We start from the raw sequence: 19,301 nt of genomic DNA on the forward strand, positions 1-19,301 counted from the left end.
GTTTGAGCAGATGTTTTATACCATCATCACTGTCCTCGTCGGAGCTCATTTCCCAGTACATTCAGCATCTGGCTCATATTCACAATCGCAAACATATTCTCAAAACTATCATTTTCAACATCTTCAAAATCAATATTTTGATCACTTCACCAGATACACTATTACGTGACAGTGACACTAATATCTGATTGCGTTCAGTATTTGCTCTGTAGTAAATCGCTGAAACATTTCAAGTTTTGCTGTATCTGATGATACTCACCATTCTTTTGTTTTCTGCCTGCGGTACTATGAGTGCCACTATGAGTGAAACGTCACTTCATCATTGTTTATCAGACATTACCACCTTGTGGAATAAAGGTGAATTGCACTTATTTATTAATCAAAGATTAAATTCTTGTTGTGCAGAAAAAAAAACGTACACTGTTTCACATCCCGGGTCGTAAGTGACCCTATACAATTCTTAGAAAACATGAATAGGAAAACAGGAATTCTTTTATATTTGTATTGTTTTTTCTTGTTATATGGTTTATTATGAATTGATTGACGAATACTAAAAACGTTCATGTCTAACTTGAATGAGGAAGAGGGTAGTGAATAACGTTCCGGGTCACTAAAGACCCTACAGGCCACTAAAGTTAATTAGTTTGCCCTCACGCTGAAAAACTTGTGCATATGCAAGGCTTCTGGTGTCATCGGCTTCCAGTTATTTAAGCTGTAAAAAAACAGTCTGTTATGCTGCTTGAAATTGCAAACTGGTAGGTCTATTTGTAATTAAAAAAAAAAAAATTATTCATATTTTTATTTATTATCATAGAATCACACTAGTTTGCAGTGCAAATAGTTTTACCATTTCCTGCACTGTTATTCTATTTACCGATAGCAGCTAATGAATTGGAAATCTTGCACATTCATAGGAAATAGGGTAGATAGACAATCCAGATAATTGCCAATGCTTTGCCAAGGAGCTCAATCAAATCATTACAAATGATTGGTTCAATAGAACGATTTGTTAGAGAATCATGCCTTTGATATTCTGACCGGCAGTCAAACTTGCTTTTAAAAGGCGATTTTCTCTCCTTTGTCTAATCTATAGTCACTCTGAACTTGCATAGCATGTCTCTATATTTGAATATCTTTGAATAAAAGGAAAACGGCTCTATAATTATACCCATGACAGAAAGAGGGCGGGATAGAGAGAGAGTTGAACACTCTGGTTTTTAATCTCTTTATAACACCCACCACCTAACTCTCACAGACCACCCACCTCTGCTCCATGACTCACTATGAACACGCCAGCCAGCCAGAGACTCATAAAACACACACAACTTACACAGACTCTCTTTGTTTACACAAATCATAACAGTGCATGATTAAAATTCAACTGTTTTTAGTTTCCTGAAGGTGTCTTTGGGAAAAAACTGTGAGATAAAAGAACAGAAGACCCTTCTTTAGAAACATCTTTATAAAGATTAGGTACACACAAAGAGTTGATATTCACATATCAAACAATCAAATCACTTAAAAAAATATCTCAACTTTACATCTATAAAACACTTTTATTGTTCTTAAAGGGTGCAAATTGTTAACCTGGAAGGCAAATGTTGCTTAAAATATATCCATACATACAGCATGGAGTCACAAACAGAAGAGACATTCTCTCTGGAGACACCATATGATATCAACAGTCTGTCACATGGCATTAACATTTACTATGTGCTGAATCACTCATCTGATCTACAATCTTTTTAATAAATCAACAAACCATAAAGCTCCTGCTACAGACATAGGACACATTAGAGGCACCATATCAAATAATTTCGTCTTGTTCATTTTTCCTATATTTATTTTTTGCTAACAATGTTGCGCGAGATGAGTTCTTTCATGATCTCGTTGGTTCCTCCAAAGATGGGCTGAACTCTGGAGTCTGCAAAAGCCCTGAAAGAGAGAACATGAGACAGTCATTAAAACTTTTCTGCTGCCTTTTATGTATGGGTCAAGAGACAAAGTCTGGGTGAATCTCAAGAATGTCCAGGTCATATTTCACCTCAAGAACAAAGAAGAAATAAACACATTATATTAATTGAAGCTTATTTTTAAGATCATTAAGATATTTCACATTGTGACACTTTCATGGCAAGCACATTTCCCCTTCAAACTTTAATTATTATAACGGGGAGGGGTGGGGGATTCTTATTACCATGATTCATCCAGACACCAAGCCTTTTTTTTATTTTGTAGATATCTAAATTAAATATCTAAAAAGTATTTATATTGTATATAAAAAATTTTATGAATTAAATTGCATCAATTCACAGAAATTCAATTTGGCCAACTGAAAAATTTAGATGTGATCGCTGACCAGAAAATGTTCAATTGGAACCCTGAATTTTTTTTACAGTGTATATATATATATATATAAAACACTAGTAGTTTTTAAATGTATATTAATATTCCGGGAGGTTCTGAAAGAGGCATTTCACACCTACACAGGGTAAACATGCTGCCAACAAAATATTTAAATATGCACTAGTCTGATTTCTTGACAACAACATACTCAAACTGTTGCTTCCATGGAAAGTCTATTTAAAAGTGTTTTCACAATGCACAAAAAAATTTCTATTAATGTCAGTTCATCTGAACCCATTTAAAGAGTGTGAGATATTTGTAGTGGTGTGACAGTGCAGAGCTGAGAGAAACACGCCCTCTGCTGGACATTAGAATAACAAGAACTGGAGAAAAACAACTGAACATGCCATTTCAAGCTGTCAAGTAAATGCTTTTGTGTTATCTCGCAAATGTTTTGCGTTCACCCGAGAAACTTTGCGTTCGCTCGCAAACCTTTTGAGTACGCAACAGAATTTAAATATTTTTTTAAATATTTTTTTTTAATATTTTTTATAAATAAATTTTAAATATTTTTTTTATATTTTTTTCAATATAAAAAAGAATTTAAAATCCAACAGTGATTCTGACTAACACTTTTTAGTTAACTTTACTTAGTGTCTTAACTCAATTGAAAAAATCTAGTGATCTGTACTATTCACATACTATTCCTTGTTTACTCAGAAAAAACAAGTTAAGATTAATTGATTGGTTTGAGTGCCATTTTGTTAAGCAAAAAAAAAAACAACAACTTACCATTATGGTGATAAGTGTTCACTTTGGTTGAGCACTTGGAACATTTATATTATTAAAACTCTCTTTCTGATGCAGCGATGCAACAAGAAATCACAGTTATTTGGTTTCAAAGGAAGAGAAGTAATAAATAGGTTGCTTTTAAAAGTTGACCTAGCTTCTGACTGAATAATTAACTATAGTTAATGAGTCAGAAATCAAGATCATCTTTTAAAATTAACCTATGTAATATTTCCCTTTGTCATATAACGATCATTTACAATTGTATTGCTAACACTTACGTCATAAACACCTGTGGAACTTTTAAATGAGTTGATATAATCCCTCTATATTTGTAACAATATCTTGCAGCTGATCATGCTTGAGTCACACACAGACTTCAACATTCAGCATGCAAAACACAACAATGGTAACATCTATGGTAGCTAAACTAAGTCAAGAGTAAGCCTAAATTAAAAGATCAAGTACTCTCTACAGTTCTTTTTTAGCCACTAGAACTCTTGTGTAAGTGAACTACACAAATTCAGCATTTGTTAGCACAACATACTATTCCTATTTCACTTTACTTGGTTTTTTTAAGGCAATCGGTTTGCATGCTTTTTTCAAGTAAGTCTAACTAATTCGATTTTACAGTGTATTTGAAAATGCAGCATTTTTTTCCTCGGATTAATGCAGTTTACATTATTCATACTTCAGGTTAGAAAATACAAAAATCTGTATAAATGAGTAAAACTCGCATCCCTGCAGCTTGGACATTCTAAAATGTCCTTTTATGTTTAATGGAAGAAATAAATTTGGGTTAGGAACGACATGAGGATGCATGATGACAGAATTTTCATTTGTGGGTAAACTATCCCTTCAAACACTGTTTACAATCACGGTCATAGAACAAACATTGCATTCAGGTTACAAGGGCAAAGTAGACACTGATGATGTCACTCAGTGGCTGTTACTCACTTGGCTATCGGATACTCCCACATGTAGCCCCATCCTCCGTGAAGCTGCAAGCACTGAGTGGCAACTTTATTCTGCAAATCTGTAGCCCTGAGGAGGGAAAAAGACACATTTACAATTAGTATAACAGTGTGCAAAAAGATGAAAGAAAGGTGGTACTTTCTATATAAAAGCACAGGCATGCAAACTTAATATGAAACAAATCCAAATTAGGGCTAAATCTCATAAATTGTTTCAGCATCTTCATCACGATATGCACATCCAAATAGTCACACTGCAGGATCTGTGATAAGTAAGTAGGGATTGTAGTTGATCAGTGAACCGTACGGACCAGGCCCCACAGTTCTGAACTCATGTGATTCACGGCTATGCTTAACAATCAGAGAGTGAAAGTTTACAATTTTCACATATTTTTAAGTCCAGTCAGTTTAAACATTCAAGCGAATTTAAATCATTTTGAGTGTGCAAAAAAAATCTAAATATTGAGAAAATCGCCTTTAAAGTTGTCCAAATGAAGTTCTTAGCAATGCATATTACTACTAATAATACATTTTTTATATATTTTACGGTTGGAATTTTACAAAATATCTTCATGGAACATGATCTTTACTTAATGTCCTAATGATTTTTGGCGTAAAAGAAAAATCATAAATTTTGACCCATGGAATGTTTTGTTGGCTATTGCCACAAATATACCCGTGCGACTTATGACTTTATGGTCCAGGGTCACAATTGTCAAAATGGCCATCTCTGTGAGTATTCTCATAAGCACAGTCACTTATGTCTTAAGTGAAGGTAAACAATTGAGAAAGAAAACGGATGCGTCTTAGTTGGAGATCCCTGCATTCGGTCTTAAAGTGACAGCAGCCTAATATACCCGATGCGTTTATGTCATTAATGTTAAGCTAACAACAAAAGACAAAAAGAAAAACACTTTTGTAGCTTTAACAAAGATTATTTATATTTAACTTATACTGTTATTACTATGCAGTGTTATTTTACATTTGATTATTCTATTTATGTACCTGAATACTGTTAAACATAAAGCACTGTTTTTTATTTGAATCTTTGTTCTACTGTATTTATCTATAATTGTAATGTGTTTATTATTTTCTATGCAGATGCACTCTGTTACTGTCACAGAGACAAACTCCATGATCCCCTCTTCCGGCCATCAGAGGGCTTCATCACCAGAGTATTGACTGAGAATTGACACTACATTTCCCATCAGAGATTGTTCTCTGCCTGCCCTGATCCTCTGCCTGCTCTCCGACCACGATTGTGTGTACTCCTTCGTGCTGTGTTTACCGGTGCTAGACCCCTGCCTGTTTGACTACGTTATTAATAAAGCACGCTTATGGATCCCAATTCGAGTGATGTGCCGTTACAGAAAACTTTGCCACCCCACGATCCACGATAAAAGATCTGACGTCAGAACTGTCTGCTCAGGCTAGCCAACTCGCAGCACACCAACATCAGCTGAATCGCCTGACATCTGAATCGCCTGACACCTTTACCAGCTCACAGAGGAGCTGGTAAAGGCACTCCAGAATCTTCACAGCTCTCCACCAGAGGCCGCTGCAACACCACAGGTTTTTGCTCACAAGGAGTTTGCTCTGCTTAACAAGATTGCTCTCATCCGCTGCTCTTCTTCCTTAACAGTGGAGGTGATAGATGGACGTCCACTGGGCTCCGGACAGGTGTCATTCATCACACAAGAACTGTTAATGCACACTGGTATACTCCATGTGGAGAAGATTCAATTCTACATCTTGAATTCACCGGACACACCTGTCATCCTTGGTTTACCCTGGCTTCGTTGACATAACCCTCACGTCTCATGGAGAGATGGTCAGATCGCACAGTGGAACAGATCCTGTTACCCAGAATGTCTCAAGCATATCTCACCCCTAGCTGTCCAGTCCATTACTGTCTCAGAGGAGAAAACCCCCGACCTCAACCTTCCTAGCGAATATGCTGACCTGTCAGTGGCCTTCGGTAAGGCCAAGGCGTCCAATCTACCCCCGCACCGGACCTGCGATTGTGCCATTGACCTCCTCCCTGGTACTACCCCTCCTAAAGGTCGCATATTTCTTCTCTCTCAGCCTGAATCAGAAGCCATGAAAAAATACATAGAGGAAGAATTGGCCAAGGGCTTCATTCGACCTTCGACGTCCCCTGCGTCTGCTGGATTACTTTTTGTTCAGAAAAAGGATGGAGGGCTTAGGCAATGCATTGATTATCGTGGTCTGAACGAGATTACCGTTAAGTTCTGATATCCCCTACCTCTGGTCCCCGCAGCCCTGGAACTGCTCCGAACAGCCAAGTATTACACCAAACTTGATCTACACAGTGCGTACAATCTCATTCGCATACGAGAGGGAGATGAATGCAAGACAGCCTTTTCTACAACCACTGGGCACTATGAGTATCTGGTTATGCCCTTTGGCCTGGTCAATAGTCCTTCCGTTCAGGGATATGCTTCATCACACTGTCATCGTATACATTGATGATATTCTGGTCTATTCAGACACTTATGAGGAACACGTCCAACATGTCAGGGCTGTACTCCAATGACTCATCCAGCACCAGCTGTATGCCAAGGCGGAGAAGTGCGAGTTTCATCAGACGTCCACAATGTTCTTGGGGTGTGTCATTAGTCCAGAAGGGGTCGCAATGGATGAGAGTAAAGTCAGGGCAGTTCTTGGCTGGCCACAACCCACCACCTTGAAAGAGCTTCAATGCTTTCTGGGGTTTGCTAACTTTTACCGTCGCTTCATTAGGAACTTCAGTTCTGTGGCCAACCCCCTAACTTCCATGGTAAAGAAGGGAACCAACCACCTCAAATGGTCCGACACAGCCATCCAGTTATTCAAACAGCTTAAACAGTGTTTTGTCTCGGTTCCCATCCTGCGTCACCCCGATCCTGATCCTGGGTGCCATCCTATCTCAGAGGCAAGGTTCACCTCCTAAATTATATCCGTGTTCCTTCTATTCTAGGAAACTGAACGCAACAGAGAAGAATTATGATGCTGGAGACAAGGAACTCTTACCCATGAAGGCAGCTTTTGATGATTGGCGTCATTGTTTAGAGGGGTCCACACACCCTTTCACTATCCTGACTGATCACAAGAACCTGGAGTACCTGATATCTGCTAAGAGGCTCAATCTCAGGCAAGCATATTGGTCTCTGTTCTTCACTCGCTTCAATTTTACTGTCACTTATCGTCCCGGGTCCAAGAACACCAAAGCTGATGCTCTGTCCAGACAACACGAACCTGAACAACCTCCACAACAGCCCGAAACTGTCCTGCCCCCCAACCTCATTGCCGCTCCTGTCCAGTGGGGTATCATGACTGAGATTGAGCAGGCCAATGCTCTGGTTGAAGTTCCCGTTTATTGCCCACCTAATAAGATCTTCGTTCCTGAAGGTCTCCGTAACCGAGTCTTAGAACAGGTCCATTCCCTACCCAGTTCTTGTCACCCCGGCATTACCGCCACCATCTCACTCCTGCAAAACCGTTTCTGGTGGCCATCCATGGGCAAAGACACCCCCTCATTTGTCCACCGATGTCACACATGCAACACACAGAGAACATCACGGCAACTAGCAACTGGCCTACTTCAACCTCTCCCTATTCCACAACGCCCCTGGTCACACATTGCTATTGACTTTATTACTGCTCTGCCAGCCTCCAACGGCCATACCACTATCCTCACTGTCATAGACAGGTTCTCTAAGGCCTGTCGTCTCATACCACTGCCCAAGCTCCCCACCACTCTGCAGACAGCCGAACATCTATGCAACCTGGTTTTTCGCTTCTATGGATTACCAGAGGACATAGTTTCCAATCGAGGATCCCAGTTCACTTCACGACTCTGGACTGCATTTTTCAAAACTCTCGGGGTCAATGTAAGCCTAACCTCAGGGTATCACCCTCAATATAATGGTCAAGCTGAAAGATAAAACCAAGAGATCATCCGTTTCCTACGATCCTACTGCAACCAACACCAGGACGACTGGAGTCGCTACCTGATATGGGCTGAGTACGCCCAGAACTCCATACAAAAGCCCTCTACGGGTTTGACCCCCTTTCAATGCGTCCTTGGATTTCAACCACCCCTGTTCCCGTGGTCAGGCGAACCAACTGATGTTCCAGCAGTCAATGACACGTTACGCAGGAGTGAGGAAACCTGGAACCAAGCTCATACTCACCTCCAACACGCCATTCGTTGGCAGAGAGAACAGGCTGATCGGCATCGCCGCCCTGGTCCTGAATACAGCCCGGGCCGGTTCTTATGGTTTTCCACAAAAGACCTACGTCTTCGACTTCCCTGTAAGAAGCTTAGTCCCAGGTACTTGGGCCCATTTCAAATTGTCCGACAAATTACACCTGTTTCTTTCCGCCTTGCCTTGCCTAATCATTATCGTATTTCTCCCACTTTCCATGTCTCTCTGCTCAAGCCCGCTGTTGGTCCGAATGAGGAGGAGGGAGGAGGTGTCCGGTGATCAGTGCCCCCTACCCATCATGGTGGAGGGCGAGGAGGCGTACCAGGTTCGAGAACTGCTGAACTCCAGAGGCCGAGGGAAAACTCTCCAGTATCTGGTCGATTGGGAGGGGTGCGGCCCGGAGGAGCAGTCATGGGTCAATGCAGATGACATTCTCGGCCCCAACCTTGTGGAAGAGTTCCACCGTACCCATCCAGATAGGCCGGCCCCTCAACCACGTGGGAGGCCTCGGCGTCGCTCGCAGGGAGGGGGCTCTGTCACAGAGACAAACTCCATGATCCCCTCTTCCGGCCATCAGATGACTCCATCACCAGAATAATGACTGAGAATTGACACTACATTTCCCATCAGCCCCGTACCTGGCAATGATTAGTCGTGCCAGCTGTTGCCTATTTTCTGGCCTATTTAAGCTGACTCTTCCCCTTACCTCACTGTAAAGTTTTGTTTTGCCCTGGTGAACAACTCTGAGCATTATTTCCCTGTATTTGCCTTTTTGTTGTGATCTTGCCTGTTGTTTACGTCTACGATTCTCTGCAGCCTGCTCTTTGGACTCTTTGCACTGTTTTGGACTTGTGATTGTTCTCTGCCTGCCCTGATCCTCTGCCTGCTCTCCGACCACGATTTTGTGTACTCCTTCGTGCTGTGTTTACCGGTGCTAGACCCCTGCCTGTTTTACGTTATTAATAAAGCACGTTTAAGGATCCCAATTCGAGTGATGTGCCATTACAGCTACAAAATCACCCCAATCATTCTAGAATTATTAAAGGGGTGGTTGCATGCGATTTCACTTTTTTAACTTTAGTTAGTGTGTAATGTTGCTGCTTGAGCATAAACAGTATCTGCAAAGTTACAGCGCTGAAAGTTCAATGCAAACGGAGATATTGTCTTTTAAAGTTATGGCAGTTTATTGCCTACAAAAACGGTCGGTTTGGACTACAACAAGCTTCTTCCCGGGTTGGTGACATCATAAACCCTTGCTATTAACATAAACACTGCCCCCGTGAACACGCAACAAAGTGGGCGAGGCCACGTCGCAGTCATTACGAAAGAGAGAGAGCTGTTGCAGAACTACAAACTACGTTTGGCCATCTAAACAATCTTAGACCATTGCGTTTTTCGGAGGGATGGGCTTCACAGAAGCAGGAAGCAAATGAGCTGTTCAAAGGACAGTGGAGACAGCGGTGTGGAATAAAGGTAAAATATAAGAAAAATATGGCGTTTAAAAAAAAGAAGAAGTATTAAGACATGTTATACTGCGCCCCATAAACACAACCAAGCCTAGAAAAAAACACGGAACCACCCCTTTAATTCTTTACAAATAGAGCTATTCAAATCATCTGGTGAATCTGTTTTCATTTAGCAATATACATTGCATCAAAACAAAATATTGCAATGTCATTTTTTTCCCCAATATCGTGCAGCCCTAATACATATGGTAAAGCTTTTTAAAATCAATTGTCATTTGCCATTACACTCTTTATTGTGTTAAAGCTGGCATGTCTTATAATGCATTCCTGAGTGAAAGACTTTTTGAATATGAAAACACATGGGGGAGATCTGGATGCTTCAGTCAGACATTTTGACAGTACTTCAGTGTTCAGTAGTGATAAGAGAACATAACATTATTGCAACTCCCAATTGAACCACTTTCTTTGCAAAATGATTCACTGTTTCAAAGTGCTCGAAACGCCACATGCATAATGGCACCTTTCACAAACCTATTGAAAATGTTTTCATGAGAGTAGCATTATCCATTTAATGGCCCCTTTAGGTGTAATCGTAGAACAAACAGGTATAATTTAATTTAGAACAAAATCAGTCCAAAAAGAAGTTTGATTGGAGTTCCTTTCTGGAGTTCGAAACAACTTGCCAAAAAAACTAACTTTCTGGAAAAGTTCTCTCCAGCTGACACCTTCAAACTACCATTCATCTGTGGTGATTATGTAATAGATAGATGTGGTTGTGAGACTCCGCCTTCTTAGCAATGGAAATCTTTTCTGGTTCATTACTTCTGTTCAGTCCGTCGTGGTCAGATATGAATGAAAAGATGAACATATTGGAGAGCGGCTTAATAGTAGAAATTGTAGTTATAATTCGAATTAAAAAATGTTATCCTTTTCACAAAATGTTCATGGCCCCCAGAATATTTTGTTGTATGAATATCTGATCATGCAATATATCAAAAGAAAAAACAGACCCTCTGCTTTTAAACAAACAAACAAACAAACAAACAAACAAACACACAAACAAAAACGTTTTATTATAGCTTAATGCATTTTTTATCAACACTTTTCACAGCAAAAGGCTGTGAAAATCACATTTTTGTCAAAGACTACATCCAGATTGGATTCAATACAATGGTCAAAACACAGATGGAGTAGATCCGTGTCCATTGACACCTGCAAAGCTTGCGCAGCCCTATAGCTTGTCCTGGGTCGACATTTCAGTCGGTAATGTTTGGCAATTTTGATTTATATGCTGTTTAATGTTTATGATTGCAATATTTTACATACATGTATGCATCTGCTTACATATGCTATTGCTGGTTTCTGCTTCTTCTTAGCCTGTGTTTTGAACAAGTGACTGCACACATCCTGTAAAGTGAAGCCAAAGTGTCTCGATCACACCCAGGTGGTTGTTCTCAGTATAGGTCATAAACCTTGCCCCCTTCATGTATTCTAATGAGAGCAAGACAAACTAAACAATCAAATTACACTTCAAACTTAATTATTCCAAAGATGGTTTCTGTCATTTAGGTAGTTTTTAATCAAGCTGGTGTAAGTTCAATTGTTCGTTTTTTAAAATAAGTTTGGTTTTAATTATTTGATGCTACAAAAGACGGGGATGTGATGTCATGACTGACAGCTGTGATTGACAGCTTCTCTGAGCGAAGTTGTCACTGAGGCACCAACAGACTTTTTTCGGGAGGAGATTGGAGCTTTAGCCTCAATTTCTATATTTCCATAGCTGTTTATTTCACACTGACATAATGAGTTATTCTGCAGTAAACTGTACTAACAGATACTGCGGGAGCATGGGCGGGGTTTTGATATTGTGGCTCTACTTCCTGCTCTCTACAGCACAGACGCAGGTCCCAAATCAGTGCAAGATTTCGGTGCCATATTCATTTCGTCCATATTTTTTACAGTCTATGGTTTTGATCCCGAGATTCTGTACTCTTTCAGAATACGTGTCATAGAACGCCCTACCGTATAACAGTGAAAACAAGGAAAATTCCGTCAATGGCAGGGAAGCGCTGTCTCTATAACTATAGTTCTCTTTTTTATATTATACACTCATGTGAATTATAATGTATTACAATAATTAAAACTGAACTTACATTGTAAAACTGTACAGAGATCAGTTAAAAACAATGGACACTCATGCTGGGTTCACCAGATCAACACCTTCTTACAAGAAACCTTAAGAATTTTGAAAGTTTCGAAACCAAGGCTCTAAACCAGGGGTGTCCAATCCTGCTCCTGGAGGGCCACTGTCCTGCAGAGTTTAGCTCCAACCCCAATTAAACACGCCTGAAACAGCTAATCAAGGTCTTATTAGGCATACAAGAAACTTCCAGACATGTTGAGGCAAGCTGGAGCTAAACTCTGCAGTACAGTGGTCCTCCAGGAACGACTTTGGACACCCCTGCTCTAAACAGTATGAGGTGACAAAGCCTTGTTTGCTGAAATAACGTTACTTGGGGTGTACAAATGTTTTTGAAGCTTCATTAAGCAGTGTTTCAAAAGCCCCCAAACACAAGTGCTCAGCAGGTTCACTCAAGAGACTCACCAGTATTTGGCCATGGATGCTGTGCTTGAGTCCAGCTTCTTCTCACTGTGGAGCTGAAGGCAGCTGTCAATGAAAGCACGACCTACACAGATGTCTGTCTTCAACTCAGCCAGTTTGTGCTGCACCACCTGAAAAACAGACAATCACATATAGTTCTGATGATGATGAGGAGTTATTAGTGTAAACCTGATTTAGACCTCACTGATTCTACTCATCCATAAGCACAAATGAACAACGTAATGGAGCTTATTTCATTTCTCTGAGCATCGGTCTCAAACGGCCAGCAGGATGGAGGGATACAGTTACAAAGTGAGTGTGTGGCTGTGACCTTACGTGAGGTTAAAAGCAGACAAAAAAAAAAAAAATTAGGAAACTAATTATAAGGATCTGGCACAAAAACTCAATACATCTAGATTTTTTTTAAAGGGGTCATATTTAAGAATACAATTTTCTTGTTTAAGATAAGAGGTGATAATACTATAAAAATAGTCAAATCATACACTATACAAATAATCCCTGAGTCTAACAAAAATATTTACTGAAACTAAGTTGTAAAAGTTCTGAAATTGCTGGATTTCTGGCATCAAATCCTATAACAATCCACATTTACATGTCAACAATGCCTATAAAGTGTTCAGAATCTTGGTCCACCCAATGAGGTAATAAAAATGGAAGTAGGACAGACAAGAATCAGCAGAAGAACCAATGATAAGAGTAAAATGTGTAAAAGTTCACAAGAGCTTTGCTTTTGCTGGTTGTGTGTAGCACCTGCAACTCTGCAAATCCATCTGAAGTTTATTGCCTGATCATTTCAGTCTAATCTTAATAGCTTATGCAGCATATTTCAGTGCAGATTGTTTTGAATCTGTCAATGAGGCTAATATAAAAGAATGGAACAGGTCAAAACTATATTAGACTTGAGTACTATATCTCAGTTCACATGTGTAGTGGTGGGTATTTACATAGAAATCTTTAAAAAAAAAACAGCTGCAAAAACAAAAAGATAATACAAACTACACAATGACTGTTTTTAGTACATGTGCACTTAAGATGCAGGATATAGATAGATATAGATATAGATATAATATAATATAATATAATATAATATAATATAATATAATATAATATAATATAATATATATATATATATATATATATATATATATATATATATATATATATATATATATATATATATATATATATGGGGTAAATCAGAATGAATGAGGGAAAGTCACGTGAGAGGAGGCAATGTCTCCATCGCGCTACGAATGGATATGATCGTTTATGATTTGATGTGATTGGTTTGTGCGATAAATCCTGTCTCTTGTTTTCGTGCACTCTCGAATCGGCTTGAATGAAGACAATGAATAATTGGGAAGACTAATTAAAAAGTAAGTAAACAACTCATTTCAAAGGCATTTCACTGCTTTGTCACATCAAAATCAAACTTAAAATGGCCTTAAAACATGATGACTGGGTCAGAGCATCTCCAAAACTGCAGCTCTTGTGAGGTGTCTGCAGTGGTCAGTATCTATCAAACGTGGTCCAAGGAAGAAACAGTGGTGAATTGGACAAACTGTGTAATAGAAATACTTCCAAACCAACAGAAACAAACTTGTATGACCCCTTAAAAAAAATAAAATGACCTCTTTAATATTTACCTGCAGGTCAGCGATGGTCCTACCAAACGCCTTCCGCTGCATCACATAGTTCCTTGTCTCTTCAAACATGAACTCGCAGCTGGCAAGGGCCATGACTGCTACAACAAGGCGTTCCTGCATGACAGAGAAGGAAAAACTAACTGCAGTCTCTCTCTATTCCTATTTGTAGAACTGTTCAAATTTGCAGAATCTTATTCCCTTCATATTTTGATATCTTATACAAATGCGATCTGTGTACAAAAGATCTTCACAGACACATACAATATGTGAGGGGGAATTGATTGAGTGCCAAAATTAGAAGGAGGGGGGAGATCAACTCTAATAATACAAATAATATTCATTAATACTCACAGAGCTTATAAACACTACTTATTAGGCATTATACAGAGGTAGGAAAAAACGAAAATATTGAACTGAAGTCAGTCAGTTCCCTTCAGAGCTAGACAGCAGAAGATGTGCTCTCATTTATACCTGTGGCAGATCGTTCATCAAATAATAAAATCCTTTATTGACCTGACCCAACAAAGCTTCAGCGGGCAAACGCACATCCTCAAAAAACAGCTCAGATGTATCCTGCATAGAAACAAAGACCCAATACATTTAATATACATTCAATACAATATGCCTTTAAAACAGATGTAATGTATATGGAAGGTGTCAGGAGGCACCTGAGCTTTGAGCCCGAGTTTCTCCAGCTTGCGGCCCTTTTGGAAGCCCTTAGTGCCGTCATCAATCAGGAACAGACTGATTCCATGAGCTGCTGTCTTCGCTTCGCGGTTAGTCACGGCAACTACAATCACTACACCACACATCCGGCCGTTTGAGATGAACACCTGAAAGAAAGTGACAGATGTAGAAGACTGTGTTTCAACAAAACCTGATGGAAAATTCAAGAATATTCATAATAACCAACCAACTAATCAGACGAAGATTCACTCTGCACTCTCACTTACTGTATACAATACAAAATAAAATTGAAAAAATGAAACTCTTCCATAGCCACACTCAACTTAATCACATGTATTGTATGCATCTTATGCACTTTATTCCTTTATCATTCATTGTATTCATTTAGTAGTTGTGTTAGTTGTTCTTGTTTATCTTTTGTTAATAAAATGTACTTCCTTGTGCTGATAATACAGAAGAGGCTCTACAAGTTAGAAATCTCACCAATTTTTCAGATAAATCAGCTGACCAACTCTCCCCACTTTACATTCATTCTAAATGATGAGTGTTCTCATACAGCCAAGGTAAAAGTCCTTGAGTGTCCCAAACTAAGAGAGGGGGAAGGTGGTCATCTGATGTACTCATAACCACACCTTAAGTGATGTGTGATCCAAAAATAACAACGTCAGCGGTGACATGAGTACCAATTACATAGTGTCCTTGGATGGACGAAAGTAAAATCACTACATAATTGGCATCCCTGGGTGGGCGAAAGTAAAATCATTACACCCCAATCAACAACCTGATCAACTCTATGCGAAGGAGATGAGCACTGTGTGAGGCAAATGGTGGTCACACCAGATACTGACTGGTTTTCTGACACCAGACTGAAAAACTATAAGACTATAAGTAACTTTGCAAGTATATATCAACTTATTCTAACCCTAACCCTACCAGTCTACCAATACTCTAATGAGAGTGTAGGTGCAATGTTACTTATAGTCAACAGAATGTGTTAAAGGGACCATCAAAATAAAGTGAAACCTAACATTGTAGCTGCATAATTTCTGAAGGATTCTAACATTTGTGAGGTGCCTGTTCATTTTCAATACCCGATTGTGTCAGTTGGGCATAATTATTTGTTACAACTGTATATAAGCTTTGCAAAAAAAATATTATTGTTATTATTTTTTTGTAAAAGATGGGTAACACTTATAATACTAATATGAACTGGAAATACAACATTAAATAATATCAAAACAATAAGCAGGCAAACAGAAAACTAGACAACTTTATTCTACTCTTACAGGATCACATCACTTTAGCATCTGATAAAGATAAACTCACTTTTCAGGATAAGTCACGCAGTTCCATCATGCTCTGGAGCGACATTTTAAGTATTACTGGTTTGATGAGTAAGTAGCCTGGATGCCAGCCGAACGTAGCCCCGCCCACAACATTTTAGTTTGGGAAGTTCGGTCTGGACTTGATCCGTTGTTGAGCAACTATGCCCGAACAGAAGCTGTTCGGACCAATCAAATTGTCAGGGCGGGCTTTAGATGATGATGGACAGATGATAAACAGTAACGTACGCATCCACGTCACCAAAGAGTGCTTGGGTTGAATTTGTTCTAATCCTAAACTTGTTCGTATATGCATTCACCTTATTTCTCTCAGAAATGAAGATCGTGTTGGTAAGTACTCTGTGTATTCTTAAATTCTTTTTTACAACACTGGCAAACATTGTTTACACTCACTTCTTCCAGCATGTGTGCACAGGGTTGCCAAGTTTTCACAACAAAACCTGCCCAATTGCTACTCAAAACTAGCACAAAACAAGCCCAATAGCTTTCTGCAGGGAAAAAATGGCGTTTGGGGGGTAAAATATGTGGTTTTTGGGCAGGATTGCCTGGGTTCCTGGGTCTAAATATCACATAATTGGGGTCGCTTCAACCCGCGGACATGGAAAAAAATCCTGCGGCAAAACCGGGGACTTGGCAACACTGTGTGCAGTTGAGTTCTGTTGATATTTGACAACTAACGTTATGCGTCGCTCCGTTGCTCTGATTGGTTGAAGGTCTATCCAATTGAGGTCTTTCCTGGTTCGGTTGAAACACGCCCCATAATCACAGCCCAACGGAACAGAATCAGACTCATATTCTGACTAGAATTGACTAGAACTAATGAGTAAGCTAACTGAAGTGTTTGTAACTCATTAATAAATGGTTCACACGTGTTCACTTTACATTATTAAGCATTTATAACATGCAAGTTAAAAAGGGCTTACTATTTGGCAGGTACTGCCAACTGTAGTTGCAGTATTATTCATGCAGTTATAACTGCTTATCAACGATCTATGATGCATTTATAAATGAGTTATTAGTCATTAACAAACACCTTTATAAACCCTTTACAAAGGGAACCTTATGTATTACCTTAAAGTATTACCAAAAGATGGAGGTGGTCCTTATGCCACAACATGTAAGAAAACGTTAATTCTAAAGCCTGATCTGTGATAAACGATTCTTTTGATTGGTCTACCCGAAATTAGCTATATTGTTCAAAAATTCTGCTGCACTAGTGCTGACCAAAAAAAAAAGAAAAGAAAACCACACATTATGTCAATTTTTAAAGTCTACACTGGTAACCTGTTAGTTTTGCACTAATCTGAAAATGATTTTATTAGTTTATAAGTCTACCTCTTGAAAATACTTTAAGTCTACGATATAAGCACAACTGTTTTAATAATAATAATAATAATAAAAATAAATGTTTCTTGAGTAACAAATCAGCATATTAGAATGATTTCTGAAGGATCATGTGACACTGAAGACTGGAGTAAGCTGAAATTTGCAAAACTAAGCTGAAACTTTGCATCACAGGAATAGATTACATTTGAAAATATATTCAAATAGAAAATAGTTATTTTAATTTGTAATGATATTTTGCAGTATTACTGTTTTTACTGTATTTTCTAATAAAAAACAGCAAATGGTGAGCATAATAGACTCCAAGAGGTGTAAAGAGTACCTGAAAACCATACTTGAGTCACCAATTCCAAAAACGACTTGAGTAGGTCTTCGAGGTCTTCAAAAGGTCTTCGAGTATCTGATTTTAACAGTTGTAAATGACCATTAAACCCCCAATCACTTAAGTGGGCTGTCACCTTTGCCTCCTCCCATAGAGGGCAGTGTTGCATTGAATACTTGAGGAAGGCTTTTACTAGAAAGGACTTTAATATTAAACTTTAGCCATATGTTATAAAATAACTTTTTATTTTCATGTTTTGGTTGTCAAATGATGCGTGAGATGGAGTACAATGTCCACATTAAGTATTTCTTGTTTTTCAAGAGTGTTTATTTCTTACCTCTCATACCTTTATTTTGAAGTGTGGTTAAGGAAGTGCAGCGGCGCGTTGTGTGTATGTTGGCGCACTTTCTACATGAATCGTCATTCTGATTAGCGCTACCAGAGAAGAAAGGTTAATTTTGGGCACTCACCGTTTATATGTTTAAAAGGTTTCTTTCTACCACTTAGCTCCTGGCTGATGAAGGGCACAAGGTACTGTTTTAATTTGATTTTGTGTGGTAAACTTTGAGAGACTTTGAAGTGTTTATATTTTCTATCTGTAACAGTTAGTGGATTGTTTCTCTTGGTTTGCACTCCAGGATGATTGTTTACAGTAATTCAAGTCTCCTTTTGGTCATTTTATATATATTTTATGTTTTTCTCTAAATTGAAATTGTCAGCCAAAATGTATTCATTGTTAGCTCATGTGTTTCATTTAGTTCATATTGCACTCTAAAGGGAGATTGTTGTAACTAAAGCAATTCATAAAGGTCATTCAGGCACTTTAAAAGAAGTTTGTCAATTGTGCATTAAAGATTGCTACTGTCAATGTTACAATAATTTAGTCAGGCTTACTACAGAACAGTAATGCAAAGTTATTACATAGCCTGTATATTAAAAATATGCTTATTGTCACACTATTTATGGTGTAGGTCATCTAGATTGTAAATGTATATTTATTAGTGTATAGGTTTATGGACATTTGTATACATTTGCGCAGATGTCTAATGTGTGTTTGTTTGTTTGTTTTATTCAGCTCTTACAGTGTTTTTTCTGGAAATTAAACCCTTTACAAACATCAGTTCCTGAGAGTAATTGCATCTGTTCAGCCGGGAATGCTACAGTAAGAGCTTCACCCAGAAGAACAACAGCTTCACCTCATCCATCCTACTACACATCTGAAAGCTGTCTAATGGTAATCAAAGAACTTGATGCGATGATTTAGTCTGTGGCACTCCTGTTAAGAAAATGGATGCATCTGAAAATAAAGACCCAGACCAGCAGGTAGAGGCCCCTCATAATGGAATGGAAGAGGAGGAGCTTCACCGTTCTGGTCGTCAACGGAACCTCACGGAGAAGATGCGTGCATATAAACAGGAGGAGGCACTGAAAAGGGAGAAAAGATTGATTCAGCTGTACGAACAATGGAAGGACCTGGCTCGCAAGACAAGGGAAGAGCTAAAAACAGACATTAGTGAAAGCCAACTGGTAGTTCTTATTAATACACTTGA

The 19,301-nt window shown here is 38.8% G+C and overlaps 1 protein-coding gene across 1 annotated transcript; it reads right to left on the reverse strand.

The window, feature by feature from the left end:
• Positions 1-1,819: 1,819 nt before the first annotated feature.
• LOC307131556 (long-chain specific acyl-CoA dehydrogenase, mitochondrial-like) lies at positions 1,820-18,956 on the reverse strand (the record flags this gene model as incomplete). Its single annotated transcript, XM_079825268.1, has 7 exons — positions 1,820-1,935; positions 4,093-4,179; positions 12,392-12,519; positions 14,056-14,169; positions 14,527-14,628; positions 14,724-14,888; positions 18,927-18,956. The coding sequence occupies 7 exons, from the start codon at positions 18,954-18,956 to the stop codon at positions 1,842-1,844; spliced, it is 720 nt and encodes a 239-aa protein (XP_079681394.1). The 3' UTR covers positions 1,820-1,841.
• Positions 18,957-19,301: the final 345 nt, after the last annotated feature.

This window comes from Gobio gobio (genome assembly GCF_949357685.1).
Source record: "Gobio gobio genome assembly, chromosome: 9".
In the NCBI taxonomy this organism is placed as follows: Eukaryota; Metazoa; Chordata; class Actinopteri; order Cypriniformes; family Gobionidae; genus Gobio; species Gobio gobio.